General features: G+C 44.3%; 1 protein-coding gene across 1 annotated transcript in view; it reads left to right on the forward strand.

Annotated features, from left to right (window-relative positions):
* Nucleotides 1–6,949: 6,949 nt before the first annotated feature.
* LRP8 (LDL receptor related protein 8) overlaps nt 6,950–24,930 on the forward strand; it is a 167,063-nt gene continuing 149,082 nt past the window's right edge. Inside the window, exons 1-2 of the mRNA XM_063407063.1 lie at nt 6,950–7,121; nt 8,118–8,237. Coding sequence (XP_063263133.1) covers nt 7,052–7,121; nt 8,118–8,237 — 190 coding nt within the window. The 5' untranslated portion in view covers nt 6,950–7,051. The remainder of the gene's footprint in view (nt 7,122–8,117; nt 8,238–24,930) is intronic.

The raw sequence follows: 24,930 nt of genomic DNA on the forward strand, positions 1-24,930 counted from the left end.
CACCATGGAAAGTGAAGACATATTTGAAACCGGGCCCACATTTCCAAGATGATAATTGGATTATTTTTCTATCCTGAAAATAGATCTTCCAGTGTTTCCCTTTTCTTCCCCTTCTCCCTTCCTCTTTTTGGGGGGGATTTTAAAAGCTAATTTGATTTTATCCACTCTGAAAAACAAACAATTTCCCTCTAACCAAGCTCATCTCTTTTGGTAATGCTCAAATCTCCATTCATTCTCTCATCATTCAAGAACTGAAAGTGATGAGATGGCAATATTTAATGGGATAGCTTAAAAAGATTATTAAATATAAGCTAGTGAATTGAAAGAGAAAGCAAGAAAAAAAAAATTCAGATTCCAGTCTTGAAAAATATGCTTTTAATGAGTTTTCACTTTAAAAAGGAAACAAGTACTGGGTTCACATTCCTTCATACAGAAAGACATCCTTGTCAAGCAGCTATAAGAATTCACAAATTGGATGACAGACTGTGCCCGCTGCTTTAGCACGAAGGCAATAGATCCAGCACGAGCTTGAAAGCAAGATGGGTTTTAAAGTGTTCTGCTGTCATACAGAATCCATACCGAAATAATGAGAAACATTCCACACAGACATCATCCTGAATTCCCATTTGGGTATTATTTTCTCATTGATGTTGTAATTAATGCTAAAATAATTTGTCTGTGAGCCTTCAAGATGCTTAGAGCTTTCCAGAGGCTGCTGGGAGCTGAGGGAATTTGGCACCTCGCAGAACCAGACCTTGTCTCCTCTTCTGCCATCCACACACAAAACACCACTTTGCAGTACTGGAGCTTGAACAAATAAAGTGTGGGAGAAAAACAGAGCAAGTATCTAGCTAGGAGGAATTTTTTTTAACAGGAAAAAAAATCTAATCCAGTCTTGGTGCTGCTCCTCATTTTTCCCTGTTTGTGTCTAAGCCCTTTGGGAGCCACAGAGCAAACACAGCAAAGCCTGTGGTACTAATCTGCTGCATTACAGCACTGGTATATGGTCACTGTAGAGCCACACAAGACACTGTCAACTTCAGTTTTGCTCCAATTCATGATTCCTTTGTTAGCAGTAATAGGATGAACAATTTGAAGTGAGACATCTTGAAAAAATCCCACTATACTTGTTACAAACTGTGGCCTCAAGTCTGCATTTTTGTTGGCTTTCACAGTGATTAGTCACTGTACAACAGCAAAGAGCAGAGCAGTCTACAGCAGTGCTCCTCTGGCATGCAAAGGACCTTGCCAGACACCTAATCCTCACTTTTTTCTCCTTGGTTCCTTCACTCTTATACTCATTAAAATGAATGGAAAAGGTCCCTACAGAGGGGGTAGGTTTGGATGCACTCATTGCCTAGGGGTACTCCTATGGCAGAGTGTTCAGCCTTGGCATGGGAAGGAAGAGCAATTCTGTGTTAACTCCTCTCTAGCTGAATATAAACTTTACCAATGGACTTCAAAGCATCTCTTACCTTCCCCATACTCCCTTGGAAGGATTGCTGTAGAGAGGCAGGAAGGAGAGCATGCAGTGATGGGGATGGAGCTGATGCCATGCTGGAACCGTGGTGTGATGTGACAGCGCTCTCCAGGGCGCTGCGTTCCCAGGGACATGGCCAGGGAACTGCTGCAGGCTGCTGGGTGCGGCTGCAGGTGCTTTGCTGAGGAAAACCAGGAGCTGATACTTAAAGTGGACTATCCTGGGTTGCAGTTATATGTAAAGTTTAAAATCTGTTTGTGTGTAAATGTGGTTATTGACTGTTTTACATTTCAGTGGAAGCTCTGGTCACTAAATGCTGCAGTCTCATTCCTGGACAAGAAGTGTCCCTGAGATTTTGTTTGGCCAGCGGGGTGGCAGTGCTGTATCATACTGCTACACATGCTTGAGTAAAGCAGAAGTGGGTTTTAGGACAGAGAATAATTATGGCTGTGGAAGCGAGAGATCCTGGCTTGCAGGAAAGACAATTCTTGGATGGCAAACTGATGGGGTTTGTAGTTTGATTTAAATCTGATTGTGTCCTCCTTTCTTTACTAGGCCATGAGCTAACTAAAAATAAGGATTCATTAGAAGACCTGGAGCATGTTAAGATGGTTAAATTGACCTTTTAGACATGAAACAAGCAAAAGAAAAGTCCTGATGGCTGTGAAAGGTCCCTAAAACTTGAAAAGGGGAGGTGTATCCAAGAGGCAAAGAAGTACAGAGCACAAATTTAAGTAAAAAATATAAAAAGCAAACCAGCAAACAGCTGACTTAGGGGATTGGAGTTCTCGGAAAGAAGTTGAAGTTAAAAGAGAATAAAATTAAGCTAAGAAACAAAGGAGATTATAGAAGACATTGAACAAAGCATTTTTAAACAATAAAAGTTCTAAAAATAAAGCATAGAAAAAGGAGATCAAAGAGACACCATTTAGTCAGATACAAATAAAAATATGAATTGGAAAAAAACCAAACCAAACTAAAGAATTAAGAACTCTAACTTGCTTTCACACAAGCAAAAAGGGATTTGTGCAAACGAAAAATAATATCTCCTGTCATTAACGTGCCCTTGCAAAGAGACAGATGAGGGTGGCCACAGGGCTGGAGGGTAAAATATTAATGACCATTGATGCTACAGTGACTGTGGTTAAATGCACGAGTTAGGGAAAATTCCTACAGCTACCTGGACAAGAGTGGAAGGATCAGGGAAATTAGTATGGGAAAATTGGAAGTCAGTCTAGAGAAACTATGAAAAGAGGAAAAGTAAAAGAAACTTTTCTGTGCAGTTTAAAATGGGTAGATTTTGAAGAAATTCACCAAACGCAATAGACTAAAGCATCTTAGCAGATAAATACGTAAGTAAAACATTTTAAAGCAGATTATTAAACAACGTACAAGCTAAAATAGGTTTGTGAATCCCAAAAGTAGGAAAGAAGGTTGTGAAAACTGCTGGTTATTTTGAACAGAGCAGGTAAAAAACCAGGAGCTGTGTAAGAATCTGAGGGACAAGTTTTGATCAGAAATGAACCTGTATTTATGCTCTGCTGGGCTTGTGGTTTGTTTTGTGCCTCAGTGGAAACAACAGAAAATAAATTTTAGTTTTACATGTAATATACAATACTATGTACAGCTGAAAACTGACAGTAGCTTTGGCAAGAAAATTTTGTTTTAAAATGTAAATAGTATTGTGGGCACTAACATATCAGTTTACGGTTTAAGGGATGTGGCTGCTAGTGCATTGGTTCAGCTAACTTTAATTAAAAGGTTTAATTTAAATATCTGTTTGCAAAACATATTACATTAGCATATCTAAAAGCTGTGACGGGATTGAAGGATTGCCTTGTTGGAAGACAAGACTGAAAACGTCAGCCTGTTGGAAAGGGCATATTTTCAAAGGTATTTGTTATACAAATAGAGGAGAATAGGTTTTTAAATGTCCATTTGAAAGAAGAAATAAATATATTGTAGAAAGACATTAAATTGTTTTGGGGAAAAGGGAGATGAGGGGGCAGTAGCACCCTCAGGAATAAACAATATCTCAGGAATATAAATAAATATCTCAGGAACTTGGTCCCTATGGCTTGAAGAGTTTCCCAGTTTTCCTGTTGTTTCTCTTCCCTCACAGTCTGTCGTCGTACTTTTTTTTACATTTAGCAAAGATTTTATTGACAAATTAATGAAGCACCCGCCATTCTTCCATTCCTGAGAGCTCTCTTCAGTGGGGGCTGCTCAGCTTCTTCAGCTTCTTCACATTCCCAACTGTGAGTGTGAGTAACGTCGTCGAGATGTTGGCGTGTCTTCACTGGAGACTAGAAGCTGGGTCGTTGTAAAAGCCAAGTCCTTTATTGCATGGCTAAATCAGGCCCATGAAGGCAAAGCTCTCAGAGTCTGCAGCAGTATTCAATCTGCAGAAACCTTCTAACATAAAGCTTCTAAGTCCCAAGGAGAAGCAGCAGCCACAACAATCTTAATCTACATCCGTGAGTGTCTTATCAATGGAAGTCGCAGTAACAGCAACAGCAGTGGCATTGGTGTTCTTTGTGAGTCCTGGGTGTGTGTGCATTCTTATTGTAGTGCATTTTTATTCTATTTTTTAGCCAATCGGGTAGAAACACGAGTCCACTGTTGCCTTGTTGGGCCTATCCTAAGCTAAGTTGATGTGCGACAATATTCGTCATTTCTTACACAAATTCTACGCATATAGCTCTATCTGTTCTATCTAGGAATGTTTAGCAAGGCTATGCTATTTTTGTTATGACTAGAATTTAACTAACTTTGCAAAAGGCAATGTTTCTGAACTTCAAACTAGGCCTTAGGGCCTCTCTTGCTAGCTTGCGTTTCTAGCTCATGTCTGTGTGGATTTAAGTATTTTAGATTTTCTGAAGGTTCTAATTCAATCCTCACATTTCTGGGCACTCCTGAGCCTGTGTGGATTTGGCCCAGGGGGATTCACACTCCAACAAGTAAAACAGCAGAGACTCTGCTCTGACTTGGCACCATCACACCCAGGCTCCCAGTGTTAGATTAGGTGAAATCTGGTGCCCTTCTCTGAGTCAGTGTGGGGGGCACTGGGTCACCTCATCTCACACAGCACCTCTGTGGTCTCTTGGCTGTGGTGTGGACACTGAAACACTCCTGGGCGCTGCACACACTTTGCACACCAGGGGCAAATGCCTGGAGAACATTGCTCAAGATGGACCTCGTTCTGCACCTGTGCAGTGAGGTTCTGCAAAACAAGGAAAGGTGTTCACACAGTGGGCAAAAGCTGGAAACACCAGAGGAATTTTCCACTAAAATAAGTTTGGTGCATCACTTTTCACATGCTCCTGAATGATTCAGTTTCCACTCTGTGATTGGGAGAGTGCATATCTGCACACCTGGGGGAATAAAGAACCAGTGAGTGAATACAAGCCTGCAGAAAATCCAGGGTGCAGGGGGTCAGTTACTCATCCTGACACTGAAGAGACTTCTCTGGTGTATAAGCTGTCACTATGAGAAATACATGAGAAATACATAAGAAATATATAGATCTAAGGGATCAATCATTAAGGTCTGGGTTCTGTGTTAAAAAAAATGGAGCTATAAAAACAATTTGTAAAACAGATTAAAGGAATGGTATGGATGACAAACAGAGAGCTGGCTGATGGAGCTCTACTGAAAGAACATTTCACTGTTTCAATGTATCCCTTGCTCTGTTAGTGGGTGCCTGATCTGTGATTTGTTGTTTAGTGTGCTGTGGTGTGCGACCAACTAGAAGCAATAAACCACAAAGGTAAAAGGTAAATTAGCAGTCTTAACTATTAGAACGTAATGGATGAAATGGTATTTCATTTCTCTTTTACACCAAATGGCTTCCTTTGCCCAATCTACTTCTATAGCAACTCCAGCTTCCTTCTTGCCTCTGCAATTCCTCGGAGACACATACGTCCACAAGATGGTACTAGGCTACCAGTAGCCCCTACAATGGTTGGTCAGCGAGGGCTCTTGAAATTGCTGCTGCTCAGGTGTCACCAGAGAAGCTCACTCAAAAAAAAAATCTCAGTGTTGTTTCCTATGAGAGGCATTCAGGCTAAAACACTTGTTTGGTTGTATTTTTAATGAAACAAAATTCCAGTAGGAATCAGAGCAGATCATTGCTGTGACTGATGCTCTGCACATTACACCTGTTTTGTACCAGATAGCTTCATTGTTGCCTTGGAGCCACTTCCAATTTAAACTAATAAACTAACTTACAAAAGAGAAGAACGAGGCCGTGAATTACAGTGGCTTTATGAATCTGTGTTTTGACACATTTAAAAAAGAGAGATTTGACCTAATGTATTATAAATACCTCATTTGCTTTGAGCAATTATTGTAATCTATCACATTGATGCAGCCAACACAAACATGCACTACATTTCTCACGCTAAAAATTGTTCAAACAGGCTTGAATAAATTGTTAATACTCTATAAGCTGCTAGTGGAATAGCTCAATGATTAGCTCTTCTCTTCACATGATTCAAACGCATTAGTGACACTGCTGACTAATGACTTGCAAAATTTTCCTTAAAGACACAGGTGCATTTTTAAATGGCAGCCCAGTTCTTAAGTCAATGGCATTTCAGACTTTGAAAAGCTTTGTTACATTGGTTTATGTAAAATTAGTGCTTGATTTTATTTTTTTTAAATGACACTCTACATATAATCATGTTAATTCTGTTGTGATGTTAGATTCAAGTTACTCTTGAAAAATATCTTCTCATAATACGAGTACTGGAACACTGTTAATCCTGACTGTATGAACAAGGCCACGGTGTTAATTAAAGACGGTGAACTGCTTTCTCATCAGCACCGTGCAAATGGAATGATAAATAAGGCCCTGATGGCTTGGACACCATTTGTCATTACTGATCATACCGTGTGTGCTTAGGCAGCAGAAAGGGTAAGCAGTCCCTGCGCCGAGAGGTGCCCACCTTGAGTATACTTGGTACTTGTTTTGCTAATTTTAATACAATTAAGTGGAGATGACCACATCAGTATGGTCATAATGAAATGCCTCAGTGGGAGATCTGAAGTAATGAGGAGAACACACAATTTGTGACTTGAGGCCATTTAAAGGAGTCCGCGTGTTTAATTGGCTTAACAAAATTAAGATCATGAATGAGGCTGTCACTGTAACGGGGCCCATCGAGGGAGGCTCGGGACCTGGGGGCCTGACCCAGGCAGGTACAGCAGGGCCCAGGCCCGCCTATCAAGCGAGAGCTCCAGGGTGACCGGCCCGGCCTGGGAGCGCGCGTCCGAGCGCGTCCCCGCCATCTGCGGGCCTTCGGTTCGGCGGCCGCGGGCCGCGGGGGAGCTGTCCCGCAGGTGTCCCTCTGGCGCTCCTCCGGGAGGCGGGATGCCCGCGGTGGCCGCGCTCTCCGGGGCCGAGCCGAGCGGGGCCCGCCCAGCGGGGCGCGTCACGGCGGCGGCGCGGCGGGGCGGGGGCGGCGCCGGCCGCAGTCGGCACGGGGCGGGCAGCGAGCGGCGCGCCGGCTGCGCGCACCCCGCACACGGCGCGCTGCCACCGAGGGAGGGAGGGAGCGAGCGAGCACCATGTGCCGGCCAGCGCTCGCACGGCTGCTGCTCCTCCAGCTGCTGCTGCTCAAGCTGCACCTCGGCAAAGGTGGGTCCGGCGCGGCACGGCTGCTCTCCCTCAGCGCCGGGATTCCCCGGCCTCAGCGCTGCCGGGGAGGGAGCGAGCGTCCTGCCGGCACGGGCACCCCGGGGTGCGCGGCCGCGGGTGCCGCTAGCCCCGGTGCCCTGCGCGGGGTTTGGGACCTGCGGAGGGCCGGGCACGCTGGGGGCTTGCGACCTGCGGGGGTCGGGCACGCTCTTCAGCGGGCGAATGCAGCCCGAGAGCTGGTGACAGGAGCTGCCACCTTTAATCCCTTTCAGAGGGGATTTGTGCCTCATCAGAGCAGCGCGGCACCGAGTCTGCAAAGCAGATTTGCTCCGCTCTCCCCCCGCCCTCAACTTTAGTTGGGTCAGGTCCCTTTTCCCGGGACGGCGCCGGTGCCTGTTCCGCCCCGCGTCCCCAGGTGTCGGTGCGCTTTGCCCCGGTAACGGATGCGCAGGAGGTCCCAGCATCGCGGCGCTTTATAATTTTTCTTTGTCTGTTGTATTTCGGGTTTAACCATCTTCTATTCCCAGGCTCCTTTTCCCTCCGCCTTTAAAACAATGCGGGGAAGCACGGGAATGGCCCCTTTTATCCCTGCACAAAGCAGCTTCGGGATCGCCGCCGTGCTCCCGCGGAGGCGCGTCTCCCCCAGCCCGGCACGGAGCCGCTGTGCCCTGGCGAGCCCGGCCCCAGCCCGGCACCGAGCCGCTGTGCCCTGGCGAGCCCGGCCCCAGCCCGGCACCGAGCCGCTGTGCCCTGGCGAGCCCGGCCCCAGCCCGGCACCGAGCCGCTGTGCCCTGGCGAGCCCAGCCCCAGCCCGGCACCGAGCCGCTGTGCCCTGGCGAGCCCAGCCGTAGCCGCCACCCTCGGCGGCGGCGGCTGCCGGCGCCTTGCCCGGGCTGTCCGCGGCCGGGCCGGGCGGCGAGGCGGCCCCGGGATGCCCCCGCCGCCCGGCCGTGGGAGCGCGCCCCGCTGACCCAGGCGCGGCCCCGTGTCTCGCAGGCGCCGTCAAGGAGTGCGAGGAGGACCAGTTCCAGTGCCGGAACGAGCGGTGCATCCCCGCCATCTGGAAATGCGACGAGGACGACGACTGCTCGGATAACAGCGACGAGGCGGATTGCCGTGAGTATCCGTGCCCAGCGGGGCGGGGGGCCGGGAAGGGCGCGCTTCCCAGCTGCGCTGCGCCTCTTTTTTATGAATGAATGAATGAAGTCGCGCCGTCCCCGGCCGCGGCGCCGATTGGCTGCCGGGAGCAGCAGATCCGTGACGCGGCGCCGCGGGGCAGCGGCTCCTCGCTGCCGGCTGGCCCGGCCCGGCCCGGCCCGGCCGGGACACCCCGAGCGCCCCGCGGCAGCGCGAGTGCGGCGGCAGCCGGCACCGGGCAGCTCCCTGCACTCCCAGGGCCAGTCCCCTCGCCGCCAGCAGCGCTTCTGCTCGGAGCGCCTAAAAGGAACAGCGCAGTTTGTGTCCTCAGGGCAGCTGGGAGAGATGTCAAACCCCGGGCGAGCCCGTACTTAGGGCCAGGGACAGGTGCTCGTGTGAAATGTTGCTCACTCATAATCATCCTGCAAGATGTGGGGTGGGTGTGAGTCGTGTGTTTAAATATGTTTGCAGTCAGGGTGAGAAGGCAGATGAACAAGTAGCACTGCTTGGCTTGGCAGTGTCAGCCATGTAACACTAATTCCTTCATAGTGTAAGGGAAGAGAGAGCAAGATCTGTACTTCTAATCCTGAGAAAATGACGCTCGTTCCTTCTCCTGTGGTGGCCCTGGTGCGTATCAGTGGAAGCCCATAAGCTCTGGATACTTTTTAGTGTTGTGCTGTTAAAACTTGGCTGTTTGCTTACAGCTTCTGATAGCCGGGGGGGAATTTATCTCGGCCATGGAGTGTTAGAAGTGTCTGTAAACGAAATTACAGAGCCTAAATCTTGAAGAGAAGTATCTTTAATTTGGCATTTAAAGTTGCAAATATTGTAGCAAGCACCACATCTCTCGAATTATCTCTGTAGAATAATAGGCACTGAATGTGCATTCAGAGAATGAACTCTTCAAAGCTCATAAACCCAGTGAAAATACCATGAAAAGAAAGGTCACTGGATATGTATTTTTCCATATGTGATTTTCCTGTTGTCTTCACCTGTAAGTTTGTGTCAGGTGATATTTGGAGTGAAGTCTAAGTAGATTAGTTTAAGGAGAGCAGGGATTCCCAAACTTAAATTATAACAAGACGTTCCCTGTGAACACCCCATGACATTTCTTTCTGGTTGCTGTTTTTATTCAGAGGACTTGATTGGCGTTAAGTATGATTTTTTTATGATCTGGGGAGTTAGCAGCATTAATTGAGATTTAGAAATGGCTTTCACAGGAATTATAATGGCACTATTTAGAAGCAACTTAGATGTGGAATGTTTCAAATTGCAAAAGACTCAGGAAAGCCAGGGTTGATGGAGAACTACCGTGGACTCTTGTGTAGCTGTAACTGGGAATGTTTTCTCAGAAGTGCCTGTATTTCCCAAGAGAGACACTAATCTGTGGAAGCACAGGGAGTCTCTGAGCAGGTATATAATGGTGTTCTTAAAGCCTTCTATTTAAAACCTCTGTGTGCTGTGGTACAAAGGCTTGGTGAGCTGCAGGTGACCTGTGGGCAGTTTGGAGCTGCTTTTCAGAGGTTGGGATCGGGCTGGAGGAGCATCTTGAATGGATTCTGGGCCCTGCATTCAGCATGGAAGAGTAGGTTTGTGTCCTGGGCTCTTGCCCTGCATGAGTGAGTGGTTCAGTACCTGGGCTGATTCCTTATTTTCTCCCTTTCCTTGTGACCAACCCTCTGAGCATTGTGTCAGAAGAGAGAGAGTGTGGAACAACATGCTGTTGAACATCAGCTCAGTGTGGATGTGCTGTATTACAATGCTATTGCATCCAATTTTATTTTCAGAGGGGTTTTATAGTTGCTGGGTTTGGGGTTGGTAAAAATATGTTCTTCACTTTAATCTGAATTTGGCATTCATTACTGATTGGGGATCTGACTACAGAAATTGCTCATGGACTGGTAATTTATTTCATATATAGAGAGACTTTGCATTTGCTTCTTGAAGAAGGCTGAAAGACAAAAATTGCATGTCATACGCATTTTTCTCACTTAAATTGTTCTGAACACTGTTTTATTTTGAAAGTGCATACTGCTTTTCAGCATATGGAATGTTTGGAGTTCTACTCACTGGGTGAAGAAATAGGTTCCGTGCTTTTGCTTCTAGATACCGCCTCTGTTATCACTGCTGTAATAAACAGATATTTATTTAAAAGGTATTTTATGAACATATGCAATAGAAGAAACTGTTCCAGAAAACTCAGCATGGCAGAGTGGTGATGGAAAGGGAAATGAATGTGCAGGTAGCCTGCTGGCAGTGAGTACTGATAAGGACCCTGATAACCTCTGTAATTACTTGATGATTCTTTTTCCCAGAGCTGATAATTTATTTCTAATTGCTCATTGCTGCTGGTGTATATTCTCCCTTTTTGAAGAGACAGCATGGTCTTTATCTGTGTGAAGAATTGGTTTATCAAACCAATTTCTTGTGCTAGACAGTCTAATGCACTGGAAAATTTTGTAACCAGGAGTATCTTAAATAGTTGGAAAGAGTTGATTTTTTTTTTTGCCAGGACTCTGTGGGCTTCCTTCCTCTTTGCGCAAGACTGAATTTTTATTTGTTTGTTTGTTTTTATTTGTGTCCCCTTTGTGTTGTGTCCCGTGTCTGTCCCTGTTTCCCCCATGCTCCCTGCCCCCAAGATCTGCTGGCAAAATGTTTTGGATTCTAAGGAGAATGTTTCACTAATCACACTGTATTGCATCCTTGGCCTTTGCTTCCCACTGAGTAATCCTTTTCTGTTGTGGCTGGTAGTTCAACTTACCTACCACGGGACTGATGTGTGAGTTAATACAGCAAAAACTGCAGTCAGTCCTAGTTTTTAAGGTGTGTTGAGTTTATCCAGGATGGGCTAGCAAAGAACAGAAGCCAAGGAGGCTGCCAGGAAGGGAGGAGATGGTGCTCGTTTGTGTGGAGGCACATGACTTGTGAAGTGTTAACGAGAGAAGGAGACACTAATTTGTGTGCATTGTAGAAATATATAAAAGTAAAGCAGTAAACACACTGCCTAAATATGAAAATGTCTTTTTGTTGCCGTGTTTTGGAAAGTTACACCATTCTGACAAAAGGAAAATAAAAAGGGAGTAGAGATGTTCCTTAAAATGTATCTATGGAAAGGGAACTAAACTCCAGAGAGAAACATAGTGGAAGTTCCCTTGTTTAGATTTCTGGGGAAATCAAGTTGTAAACTCTGGAATTAGAAACTCTTGGGTACCTATTGCAGTTTAAACCTGTCCTAAAATGATTTGTTCTGCTCTATGCAAAAGGATTTGCTTGGGCAGAGTGCAGTCTGTGTAGGCCTGAGAAGATAAAACAGCTGGTCACAGCTTACAGCCTGCAGTGCCATGATCTGCACTAAATGTGGTCCATACAATGAGGACAGGGCTCCAGGGCAGTTTTGAATGTGATTTCTATAGATGCATTTTAGTCTTTCCCTGTGATACGTGTTCCTCTTTGGAAATGCTGGAAAGACTCTTATAAATTATTTCAGACAATGCTTGCAGATGCACAGTCACCGAGACATTTTTTGTAATGGTACAGCAGCAACTTTATAGAACATGAAAGCTACTTTTGTAGGGAGAAAAATGTCCATTTTCTGAGGCACAGTGTTTTAGCAGAAGCAACCTTTGCTGAGGTACTCAAAATGTGGGATAGTGACTTTTTTTCTATGTCTGCCTCAGGAAAGGCTGCAAAGCCAGGTCAGACTAGGGATCTGTGTGCTGTGTCCAGGGTGCTGCTGCTGTGTGAGATCACCCAGAATGGAAAATCCTAGAGTGCTGTTCCGAAGGGGGAGTGGCTCTTTGAGTCTTTTCCCCCAGCTTTACAAGTTTATTCCTGCTTGCCATTGTAGCCAGCAGAAAACAAGGAAGCCCTTGCAAACAGCAGCCAGACACGATATATTTGACGCAAAATAGGAGCTCTTACTTTGATAGTTGTGTTTGATTTTATTTTTATGATGTAAGTGTGGTTCACATCTTAACCCAGACCCGAGTGTGGGTGAAAGAGATTGGAAGACCTCTGCTTAAATGTTTCACTGTTGAATAAACACTAAATGTGGCAGAGTGTAGTTGCAAAAAGCAATCAGTAGCTTAACCAGTTTCCTAAAATTAAACACAAGCTGCAGGATCATTTCAGCTTTGAAACACCTGCCTGCAGGGGGACACAGACAAATGCAGAATTACTATTTCTTGTCTAAAGCTCCATTTTCCACCTTTGCACTGGTACTCTTTCTGTGTTGTTGCTGTCTGGTGAGGACTGCTCAAGGGATATTTTATAGACAGATTTGAGGCAGGTTGAGAGTGCCTCTGGTATGAGATGCAGTCTGAACGGAGTTACTGTTTCAAAAACTATTCCCCTGTGTCCAGAACTCAGGGTAAACAGGTGGCATCAGCAAACCTCCCCTACCTCAGCGCTTGCCTGCCCTGTGGCTGCAGAAGGCGGCTGTGTACTGAGACACATTTCCTTTGCAGCTGGGAGGAAGAAGGACTCTCGTTCTTCCACTGGCTTTGTACAGAGAGTCTGCAGAGTCTGACTCCTGCTCCCTGTGTGGAAGCCCAGGAGGCAGCCTCATGGTCTCATGAGGCTTTTCAGTTTAGGTTTCACTAGAGGTGGAATTCGGGAGCAAAAACATATCAAAAAGCCTATTTGAAAACTAAGTTCTGGATCCTGTGCAGAGTTAGGTATGGTCTGGGTGGCTCTGAAGCACACGAGTGTGACGGTGTGCCAGGCTTGCAGGTTTTGGGGCGTGTCCAAGTGACACAGTAGGCACTCCCAATGCCACAGATATTCTATAACTTTTTGTCCTTGTTATGCATTGCTCCAGTTTTTCTTTCTGTTTCGTGTTGAGCCAGTGTCCTGCATGCTGAGTGATTGCTGCCTGCCACTCTGGGGGTGCCTGTGCACGTCACCATGTGGAGTTTTAGGGTCCCTTGACGTGTGCACGGTCATACGCTCTCGATGGTGTCAGTGATAGTTTAACTGTGTTGTGTGTGTAGCTTGCGTGCTTATCCCAAAACTGGGAGCACTAGGAAGGCTGGCTTGAGAGGCAGGACTTGTTTGCTTTTCTGTGTGGCTGATGCCTGCCTGTCCTGGTCTGTACTGGGTGCATGTCCAGCTTAGCCCCAAAACCAGGTTACCCATTTCTTGTGTTCATCAGTGAATGTTTTTATTCATTTATGACTATTTGGATTGCTGCTTGTTGTCTTGTGCATGTCCTTGGCAGAAAAGGAGTCTGCCTGCTCTGGTATGCTCTGCTCCCAGTGCAGTGCTTCCAGCCAAGGGGAAATCCTCACTATTTTATGGTGCATGTGTGGGAAGTGTTGGAAAACCTGAGTGTAGTTTTTCTAATTCCCCATCTTCCATTAAAATTATTAATACTTAGAAACCCACAAGGGAGCGGAAAAGGGTAAAAGGCCCTATGATAAAATTAATGCAGATTTTCTGCTCTGTGAAAAATTCTGTCTGAAATACAAGTGATAAAACCCTGATTAGACTTTGGAAGTTACAATAATACTGTAAGCCAGTTGAAAAATAAAATTAAACCCTTGCACACTGAAATATTTTCAAAAGCCAGATTTTAACCTTCAAGAAGCCAGAAGATTTTTAAAGCAGGGTTGAGAGCTCTGTCACTGCTGGTCTCTGAGGGTGAGATGTCCTGTTTCTTCCCATAGTAATGATGCCCTGGTAGACCGTGCTTTTGTTCCTGGCATGGCCCATGACTTTTCTTCCCAGAGCTGTGGCAGATCTGGCAGCCTTGTGCCTTTCTCCTCATGAAGAGGTGAATAAATGCTGTTAGAGCTCCTGCTCCAGAGTGACTCAGCTGTACAGGAGTCAGCAGCTGAGCCAAGAACAGAAATGAGGCCTCCTACCAACAGTCCAGTGCTCAACTCACACAGCTGCTCCTTGCAGAGGTACCTGTTGGACAGGTGGAAGGCTTTCAATTTTTCCTCCAGGTCTCCTGGTTATTTTCAGCCTAAGCTAAGGCCTGGCAGTCAGTCTAACCTCACACTTAATGTCAACAGCAAGTGTTAGAAACTAAGAGAGAACAGGATTTACAGCTGGCTTGGAGCAAGGCTTACAAGCCTTTGGGCTGCAGCCATGTAAAGTGAGTTTTATTGCCAATTTTTTTTCTTAGATGTTCTGTTTCTGATACTTCAATATTATTAAATGCATTATTAATATTTATTAAATGCTTGAGAGCATGTGGCACTGTACCAGGACGGGAGCAGTGAGGGCTCAGTTTCCATGGCAGCAGGAGCACAGTCCTGTACTTGCAGAACCAGAAGGACTCTTTTTGGCAACTGCTCTCTGTGCTGTTGTGATTACTTTTTATTTTTAACGATAGATACAGTATTTAAAATCTAATTCATTAGTGCTGCAGAATCTTGTCCATCCTGAGTGAGAATTTTCCCTGCTGTAAGTTTCTTTATCTTTTTCTTGAGTTTTAGCTTTGTTTCTGTAGCTTCTGTGGGCGTGATTTCTTTCTTTTCTTTCACTTGCAAAATAGTGAAAGGGGTAAAAGTGTGTGTTTAAAATTCATCATAATAGGTGGAAATTTTCTCAATTTTGTTTAAATTTGAAATGTTACATTGTTGTAGACTTCTTTTCCTTTACAGGTAGATGTAGCATAGATTTATCAATTAAAATAATTGTTGAAGAAACTGGTTTGTACAACTGACAGTAAACTCTTAACTGTACTATGTCCCTCATTTAAATAACTGCTCCAGTTCCAGGTTTAAAGTTTGTATTTTATTTTAACTGGCCTTGTTTCATACTTTTTTCATGCTGCCTTCCTTGATGTGTAATGTGATGTACACCGAGGTGATACTTTGCTTCATTTCAAGGGGTGAATTAAAATTTTCATTTGATCCCAAGTCTTTGTCCTGCTGTGCATTACCCAGTTGAGTTTTTCTGCCTGTCTTTGCTTTCCATGTATACAGTTAATGTGATTGATTTCTTTGGTGGCTTTTCAGGCTGCTTCTGTTTGTGTTGATCTAGGTGAGTAAGACTGCAGGCATCTTTCCAAGTGTGGTGCATGAGTCTCCTACGATAGATACCAGCTGCTTGGCTTGCTGCTGAGTAGTGATAGTATGTCAGTAAACCTTGCTGGATTTACTGGATGTGTTCCATCCAGATATGATACTACTCTGTGAGATCCAGGGAGTAGTTAAGAGCATAAAAATCAGTTACAGCAGGAGTAGTGAATATTCTTGCTCTGAGGATAAGAATTTCGGATATAAACGTACAATGTTCCTGTAGCCTTTTCATCCTGAATCCCTCTTGCATCTACAGAGCTACTCCTAAACACAGAAATGGCCCAGTTTCTTTGATAGCAAATGTCAGTGCTGACTGATATAGGCCAAGAAATACACCTCCTGCCTCTGTAACTCAGCACTTCTATTCTTGTTTGTGTGGTTGTGTTACGCTCCTTACACATTTGTCATCCCGTGGCTGCTTAGCAGTTCAGCTTTCTATGAATCTTCCCATGCAAGTGGGCTAAATATTATCTCAGGGACATGCAAATCCATGCTTGGGGAAGTTCCCCTCTGCCCAAGGCTGTAGAGTGATTCAGCAACTCATTGTGGATGTTAGTGACTCATGGAGAAAGGCCTCAGTTTCTTTTTTTCAGGTGCATTATCACGTTGTTTTACGCAGATAATTGTGTTCCTTGGATTAAAGAACTGCTCAAGGACTTAGCCTTTGCCTTTATCATATACAGTTATAAAATATTGAGAAAACCCCCACTGTTGAGACAATTCACTATTTCAAAATTTTAGTGCTTCAGATGTCTCACTTACTGCATTTACTGTCAGAGACAGAAAATACAGGTGTTTGAGGAGGAGCATAATATTTTTGTTTGTACATTCCAGCATATCCTGAAGCACAGCCTGTGTACAGACAGACATCACTGCAGCCCCTTCTTCAGCTGGTTCAAAAGTGCCTGTTGTGCACACAACAGACTTTTTGTTTGCTAAATAAACTCCATTCTGTGTCTCCAGGCCTCCTTCACCTCCTGCCCACACCTCACTGTTACCTGAGCATGAACTACTGAAGTAACTTATCACCTATGCACCCATTCCTCCATAAATTATTAGTAACGTATCATTTTCTGGAAGGAACCAAGATAAGTGAGGGAGTTTAATTTGCTATTGTTTATTTTATTGCTGCTACTCTTTTCCTTCTTCCTTTCTTCTGTAAAACGACAAAGATACAGTTTCGATTGCACAACTCTGAAGTTTGCACAAGGTGGGCTCGGTAATGATTTAGGAGGGGTAACCTAGATGGGCACTGCTCTTTGGCAGTGATAAATGAAGAGTTTCAAAGGGAACCTCTGGGCCAATCTGTGCCAGGATCACATTGGTGTGTTGAAATTGCTTTACTTCAAGCTCTTTGCTGGATGATTTCTGTTCCCCTTTTTCACAAGAGCTCTTTTAACACAGAAACCTGTCCTATATTTTATAAAATAATGTGTTATGTGTATTTGCCCAAGGTGCCAGTGCGTGTTGATCCCTGAAGTTAAATTAGGATTAAGGAGCTGCATTGACAGGTGCAGAAAAGAATCATATCTGTCCAGTTCTTGACTGCAGGGATTCTGATTGTGGCACGGCACTTCAAAGAGACTGACTATAGAGCAGAGGAGAAATCCTGGGGCACCCTTTTCTAGAGAGAAATGATAAATAATGTACTTCATTTTTCTCCATGGTTGTGGACAAGTATATGCCTGAGCAATGTGGAACCTATCCCAGCTTGCACACAGCATCTCAGTGCCTTGCTGTCCTTCCAGTCTTTCCCTGTGAGTTTGGCCTTAATTCTCAGAGCTCTGTTTCACTGAGTGCCCATCCTCAGCAGCAATGCACAAAGCCTTTGTTAACACCTTCCCGTACCCAGGCATTGCAGGGGACTCTGCAAAGCTTGGCTCAGAGCAGCAGGCACTTCTTCACATTCCATTATGCATGCAATCGTGTGAATATTGCAAGCCTTTATTTGTGCTAGTGCTCGTAGAAAGGATTAATAATTCCAATGCACAAATGCTGTACTTCAGCTGGCCAGAAACTGCTAAGATCACTTTTCCCAGATCTAATCACTTAATTTACAGTATTTTTATATTTTGAGACTAAAATGCAGATTGAGGCTGCCAGGGTGAGAAGTGTTGGAGATTCCAGAGGTGGTGTGGAGCTCCACACCTGCCTGCTGTGGACTCCAGCTCAGGGCATCGTGCACCAGACTGCTGGGCACTGTGAAGTGCTCTGGGAGATGTGTGTCACAGAACAAAAGCCATCACTGTCACTGAACAGTTTTGATCCTCCAGCTTTCAAGGTCAGGACTGAGATACTGAGCACCATGGGAAATGCTGCATTCCTGCAGCAAGTCAGGGTTGGGATGGGGATTCGAGTCCTTGGTTTGTGGGGCTCTTGCCCTGGCAGCTTCATCCCTGACTGCTCAGCACACTGGAGGAGTGTTTCAAGAAAACCTAAACCCAAAATATCCTTTCAGAAGACTCTTTCCTTTCCTTTTCCAAGCAGGCTGGATAGCTGTCAATGAGTTGTCCAGAACAATAAGGGTTGAGCAGTGATCTTTGTTGCTTACTGGTTCATTTTCTGAGCTGCGTTGTGCAGGCTTCATCATCATATCACAGGGTTAATTTTAGAATGCAAAAAAGATGCTTCTCTGACAGTGAAAACCACCGAGGGGGAGGAAGGCAGCCAAATACAGGACCTAATTTTCCCCCTTCCTAAAAGTGTTTTCTTCTTCTTGTGGGGGAGTGTGAGTTTGAACGTGGCATTAAAAACATATTCGGCGAGGGGTTTAGGGCAGAATCTTGCTGTGTTGTTTTTGAAAAGGGTTCTCTCCCTGCTACTTGTTTCTACTGAAGTCATGTGGGATTAGGTTTCCTGAGAGGAAAAAACAAAACCCGGTGAGATCTAGAACAGCAAACTGTAATTCCCTTAATTCAATTTATGGCCGTTTTTTGTGACTATGGTACACCTGAGAGCTGTATCACCTTTTCTGGAGATGGTTGGGGGTGAATTTCCTGTAGATGAAGCATTTTAGTGCATCAGCTTGACCTTTTACATAGAAAAAGGGCATGTGTAAATGTCACTTTTCTACAGTAATCAGTTGGGATTATCTGCCATTGTGTTGGGTTTTCCTCTCCTTTTATAATAGCAGAGATTTTTACAGCAGTTTGACGTGTAAGAATGATGGAGGTTTCACTCCCTTCTGCTGGATAAATTCTCGTCAGTAGATGAGAAGGAGATGATTCATACCTATTAGGACTCTGTGTGTGAGAGAGTTATATTTCTTATTGGGTATGAAGTGGAAGATAGAGGATCTCATTTCACTCTGAACTGTTAGAATTCAAAATGTTAAATGATGAGTGTCTCGGGATTTGGGGAAGATATTTGCTGTGTGTTCCACTCTAATTAATTGCGATGTTAGGTGGGGGTTCCTTATGACTTTAATCTGCGGACAGCACCGTTCTCTGATGTTGAAAGTTGAAGAGAGAAAACATCTTGTCTGTGTGAGGGCTCAGCCTGATCTTGCTGCTGCAGAATTCTCTGAGGAAATGCTGATTGGTTATTTTAGATTGCTGACTAAAACTTGGCTCTGTAGCTTCAGAGCACAGACGTGACCCTCTCCCTGCTGGCGTAGTTCTGTTGAGATTGGCATCTCTTAGCTGGAAAAGCTGCTGCTGCTGTGGGTCCAGAAAGGCTGAAAGGGGATGGATTGGTGTGGTCCATGAGGGAAGAGCCCTGGCTGGGCACGGGGCTGTGCCTGAGTAGCTGTGCTGGCAGAGCTTCACCTCGGGTACCTTCTATCTCCTGAGGTGAGCCTGTGAAACAGTGGTGAGGGGAGCAGTGTTGGCAGGGGAATACTGCATAAAACATGAGTTTTAAGTGATATTCCAAGGGATCTTTGTTCTTTCATAGTTACAGTCACAACTGACAATTAGAAACCTTTCCAAACTCAAAAATCAGTGGCTTCAGGCCTGTGGTGTTCACGAAGTGTTTTCTGCAGCAGTGTTCACCAGGGCATTACCCTGTCTTTCTTTTAGCCTCCAGGAGCGCATAGAGCATCATTGTGGAGCTACAGTACAAGTTCTGGCCTTGGACCACTGTTTTGTTCCAAGAGAGGATTAACTGCTCTCTAATTCTGTTTTAGGGGTGAAAGTACAGCTTCATTCCATTGCTGGTCTCATGCATCCTCCAGTTACAATGTTGTGTGAGGACTTGCCATTGGCAAGCCATGAAAATAGAAATCATCCCTGTTTTATTGACCATTCAGTCTCTCTCCAGTACTACTTTTGCTTGTGTTTCCCAGTGTCCTGCTGAAGAAAAGATCAGTTGCAGGCATATTTTAGTCTGATACCCCTAGTTTTATAATGATCTTGCTTTCAATTTGGATACTGTAAGATTGCTCTCTTAGGCTGCTTAGTCTGCATTTACAGCTCTGCTCTTTGGTGGAAAGGGCCAAGCTCACTCCAGTGCATGGTGTGTTATTCTACAGATAAAGCAAGTTCTTCCTGTGCTAAACTTCATGTGTGTCTTTTTTCTGGGACAGAAAGACCCAAAGCTCTCAGTGGGGTACAGGTGCAGTTCAGAAGTGCAGGAGATCACAAAATTAACATGATATTTGAATTTTATTAAGAATCTGCTTATGGCAGGAAAATCTTCACTGTGGCTTTGACTTTGCCAGTGTCTGTGGTGTTCACCCTGCCCTGAACAGCACAGCAACTCAAGTTTCTCCAGGCTTGGCTCACAGTTTGCAGTTGTCTGTCACAGCAGGAATAGACCCAGGGACGATGAGCAGTGTTCCTCAGTCCCACAAAATGGAACTAATGCCTGGATTGAGTATTTCCAATTAAAGCTCCTTGCCCTGCTTAACAATATTGTATCCATGCCTGAATATGGCTTGGAAAGTCTCAATATTATCGCTTTAATCCACTTGGTTATGAAAAAACTTGGAGTTCATGTTCTGGTTTAGATATTGTGCAATATATTCAACTGACACAAAAAAGGCAAAGCAAGAAAACTCCAACCCTGAGCCATTTGGAGGGGTGGTTTTTCCTGCTAAGCTGCAGGCTATTAGATTGCACAGCCAAACTCTTGGTGAGTTCAAAGCGAGTTTATTGTTGCTGTGTGGGTATTTAGTGAGTCAGTGTAAACCTCTTTAATTCTGTTACGTCAGTAATGCAACTTCCATCCTGCTTTTTCAGTACCCTGTCTCAGGTAACATTAACAGGATTTTCCTGTAATATATAGGTACTAAACCACTTCCAGTATATTAGATTTTTTTGTTCGACTGCAAAAAATGGGCAGGAAGAATTGCCAAATGTGAGCAGGCACATCTCCATCTCTATCACTGCTGTGCACTTGTTTATAAGTGTATGAACTTGATGGATATTTGTTTTGATGAGCTTTTGCCAGGTTGGCCTTTTGTTCCAGCAGCATTATGTCTGACTAAGTGAGTCAGATAAACTGCCGTGGAGTTCTCCAGCGTGCTGTCTCTCCTCTAGATGAAGAGCAGGTAATCGTGACTCAGTCCTGCCAGATCTACTCTATGACAAGAATTTCTAGGCAGGTGCCTGTAGAGTAAATCTGTACTGCTCTTGCAGGGATCTTTGCTCCTGAAGCCATTCCAGGGACAGTTTTCAGGGGGAGCAGGCAGGCGAGAGCCAGGGTCTGAAGGGTCATTTGGGTGCTTTGGACAGTTCTGCCCTCAGGTCTCCACTGGGAAAGAGCTCCCTGTGCAGAGAGCACAGGGCAGCCTGAGTGATTGGGCTCCACACCTTTGCATTGACTTACTCTTGTTGTTTTCCATGGAATTGGCTGCATGCAGAAAACTCCTGCTGTCAATGCAGAGAAATGGAAGGGTGCAACTGCATGTCAGGAAGGTGCTCCTCTGCTGCAATAAGTAGAAATAGGAAAATAAAAATGCCTACCCTACCTGTCTGATTGTTAGTGGGGTGGATAGGCCCCCAAAGTAATACTAAGTTATTCTGTAAATGCCCTATTTTTAAAAATGAAACCAAGAAGTCTCATTATAGCCATTGAGGGTATGTACTCAGAGCAGGGTACCTAGCTGTATTAAAATGTGCCTGATCAGGCAGGTGCAGGGACTTGGTATAAAATCCCTTTCTAAGCTTTTATTCAGCCTCCTTCAATTCTCATTTTCCCAGTTTGCCCACTTGTGAGATGGGGAAGTGGTTTGTCTTTGTTTTCGTAGAATAGTGCAGTCAATAAATGGTCAAAAGAGTGGAACAGGAGCTTGGTATTGCTGTTTAGTTAAATGTGTGTGCTTGCAAACAAAATCAGCAAGTTGGCATTTGGTCAAGAGAAGCAGCTTTCAAGTTTAGAGGGACGGACTTCTGAATCCAGTCAGAATATTGAATGCAACCCAGATGGCATCCTGGAGGGAAGTTCTGTGGCATCAATTAGCTGGTAGGTGACCATGCTTCTAGCCAACTGTGAGTTACTTGGCAGGTTGCCATTTGACTGCTAGTGAAAATTCAAGAGCAATGAGATGAATTAAAGTTCCTCAGAGACAAAGAGAAAGATGTCTTCACTTGAGAAAAGAGATTTGTGGGTCCTATTTCTTAAATGATTTAAGCTGTCTGCTTTTGTACAGCCACATATCTCAGCCTTGCTTGCATACGTTTCTTTGCTGAGTTTGTATATGTAAACCCATTTAAAACTTCTCTCAAATTTCACATGAAATTTGTTCTGAAGAAGGAATCTGCAAATAAAAGGGCTACCAGTAGCTGGACCAGTGCCCACCACTGCCCTTGTAGCTGCTAGAAGGAGAGCTTAATTTAACATTTCCCTCTGGAAATGATGTTCTTATCTAGATTTTAGGACTTCTATATTTCTGCTAAGACTAAATGAAGTTGTTGCACTCAGGACTCAAAAAGAGCTGCCAAATCCTGAAGAACTGGCTGCACTGTAATAGATGGCATTAGCACAGTTTCAGATCATCCCACTGAGGACTGAGGCTAAGCAGCAGTAAGAATAAACACTCATATGGGATAGATGTGATTTATCTGATATTAGAATGAGCTGGGACCAGTTTTTGGTGACTTTGAGTTTGTTCATCAGTAACAGAAATACTTATGCATGGCTTTTTTTTTTTTTTTTTTTTTAAAGTAATTTTAAACGGACTTGAAATCATCTGTGTGTCTCAAGTGCCAACGCTTCAGATGTCTTTTGCATCTGTGCAGTGAGGGATAATTAGGTTTGTAGAGCAGATGTTGTGGAAGCCTGCACTGCAGCATGCCTGCCTGTTTCTGGTCACAAAGATTTACTCCTGGGTGCACTTGCTTTCTTTTTATGGCAAATTAGGAGAATGGCAAATTCCCAGTCTTCTGTATGCAGTAAGAACTTCAAGATCTCATATGAGATTTAAGCAGTAAATGCTTCACTAAGAGCTTTATAAATGAGTGGTTTTTCTCTCAAGAATTTATTTCAGCTGCTTGGTGCTGACTTTTTACTCTGCACTGAAATGTGTTGTGGCTTTTTCAAAAAGAGCAGAAGTGCTTGCAAGGAAGCTCTGATGGTGAGATTTTTTCACTCTGCTCTTCTGAGACATAACAATTTGAAAAAAAATGTCCCCATGGAAAACAGGACAATGCCATTATCCCAGAATTGCATTCGGTTGTGTACAACCTTGTGTTGTGCTGCTTGCTAAAGGGATAAAAAGGATTTTATAAATAGCCAGATAGGAACAAGGCTATGAACTGTAAGTATGGATGTATGCTAAGAGTGACCTGTGACAGTACAAACTGTTCTTCATGACACTTTCTGCTGTGGAGATGTGATTTTGCTCAGTTTTATCACATCACACAAGGTTGTGTGCTTCTCCTGTATAACTGTTAATGAAAAAAACAATGTTTTGATTTTGCAAGCATTACATGTGAACAGCTATTAAGTGGAGGTTGCCTTTTTATCAAGAAGTTTTAACAAACTGACAATATTATTTGCAGAGGTGCTTTCCCTCGTGGTGTCATCAGGTGTGCCTGTTTGTCACAGACAAGGCCTTAGGGAGCTGCTCCTCTGCCTTTCAAAGGCCACCCATTTGCTTTCATTCCAGGAGGGCTCGAGGCTCTTTCCCAAATGCCTTTGCTGGGTCATTCCTCCTGCCTTTACTCCTGTACAGCACACAGGTTTGTTTTTACAACTTCAAAAAGATGTGGTATGAGAAACAACAGCTTCAAGGAAGGACTGGGAGACACAGCACTAAAAAATAAAAGCTTTCAAAGCTTCCCAGGAGTGCATGTATGTGGAAAAATACAACGTGCTCAAAGCAATACAGTGGGAGTTGTGTTGGGGTGTGCTTTCAACTGAGCATCAGAAATGGGCGTGAGTTTCACATTTCTGTCTTACTGATGCTCAGTTGGGTCAGTTGTGTTCCAATGCAGAGCAAAGTCATCTTCAGTTTGAAATTACTGGAAGTGTCAGGGATTTCCTCCACCTGGTTCTTGCTTTCTTAGTGACTGCTGAAGGAAGAAGCATGGGCAAGCACTCCCAGGCATTTTACAGGGAAAGCCAAAGCATGAAGTTATTTTTAGATCTGATTTTTTAAAATGCCTGCTGAAAAAGCTTTCTCTCTCTTCTTTGCATAAGAATGAACCTGGCAATCAGATCCTTATATAAATAAAACCTGAAGCTCACTCAATCAATATTTTGTTCCTCTCTTGGCTCATATAGAATAAAATCACAGCAGAGCTAGTTAGTTTTCACAGTTAATGCTGATCTTGCAACAACAGTCACAATTTTAACAGTCACCTGATGTCTCTACAAAGTCCTGGTCAAAGAATTTTTCTTCTTTCTCCAGAGGCTGCAGTGTCATGGCACTCTTCTGCTCTGAGGATTTTATTTTTAATATCACTTTTGGCAGAATCACATTTGAGAGCTGCACGTTTCTCCTCTTTAAATATCGCAATAATTTGGAAGTCATCCTGACAACTGAGTCATCTGAGTGACTTTCCTCTCATCTTCATACAGGGTGAATTCTCTGCTTGCTGCACAGGAACATTCAATTCCTTCCTCTCATTTACTTCCAGTGCTTTCTGCAGTTCTCTGGGGCTGTGAGAGAGGAGAGAAGCAAATAAATATGGCAGAGGGTTGCCATGAATATACAATTTCTGTTGCTGGCAAAGCTCAAAATCTGTTTCAGTTTTCAATTAATCTTTCCAAAGAATCCCTCCAAAAGGTTCTGTTATCTTGTCAAAGCTGTGCTCCAAGGATCCTGGATGAACTCTCAAAACCCAAAGCCTCCAGACCTTTCCCCATGCAGCAGCAGCTCTGCAAGGACGAGTGGGAGCAGTGCCCTGTTCCTCCTGTGGGCAGCAGCAGGGAGACCTTGCAAGGGGCACTGTGATATTTTAGTACCTGCTGGGACAGTTTATTTTCTTTTGATCTCTGAGGCAGAAAAGTCTCACAAAGCTGTAAAGGACTTAAAATTTGGAAACTCAGCTGCTGATCATCATCACCAGTAGCTGAACTTTGAATCCGATGCAGCCGAAGGTGTCTGAGGCTAACACACTTTTTATATTGGGATGTTTCCACATATAAGATCATTAATCCTCTGAGTAGAACAGATCTTGATTTAACCTCTGCACCCTCTTGAGTGTCTCTTGAGGTGCTGTGTTATTGGTCAGTATAAAAAGTCCAATTTAATC

Source organism: Prinia subflava, chromosome 10 (assembly GCF_021018805.1).
Source record: "Prinia subflava isolate CZ2003 ecotype Zambia chromosome 10, Cam_Psub_1.2, whole genome shotgun sequence".
Lineage (NCBI taxonomy): Eukaryota > Metazoa > Chordata > Aves > Passeriformes > Cisticolidae > Prinia > Prinia subflava.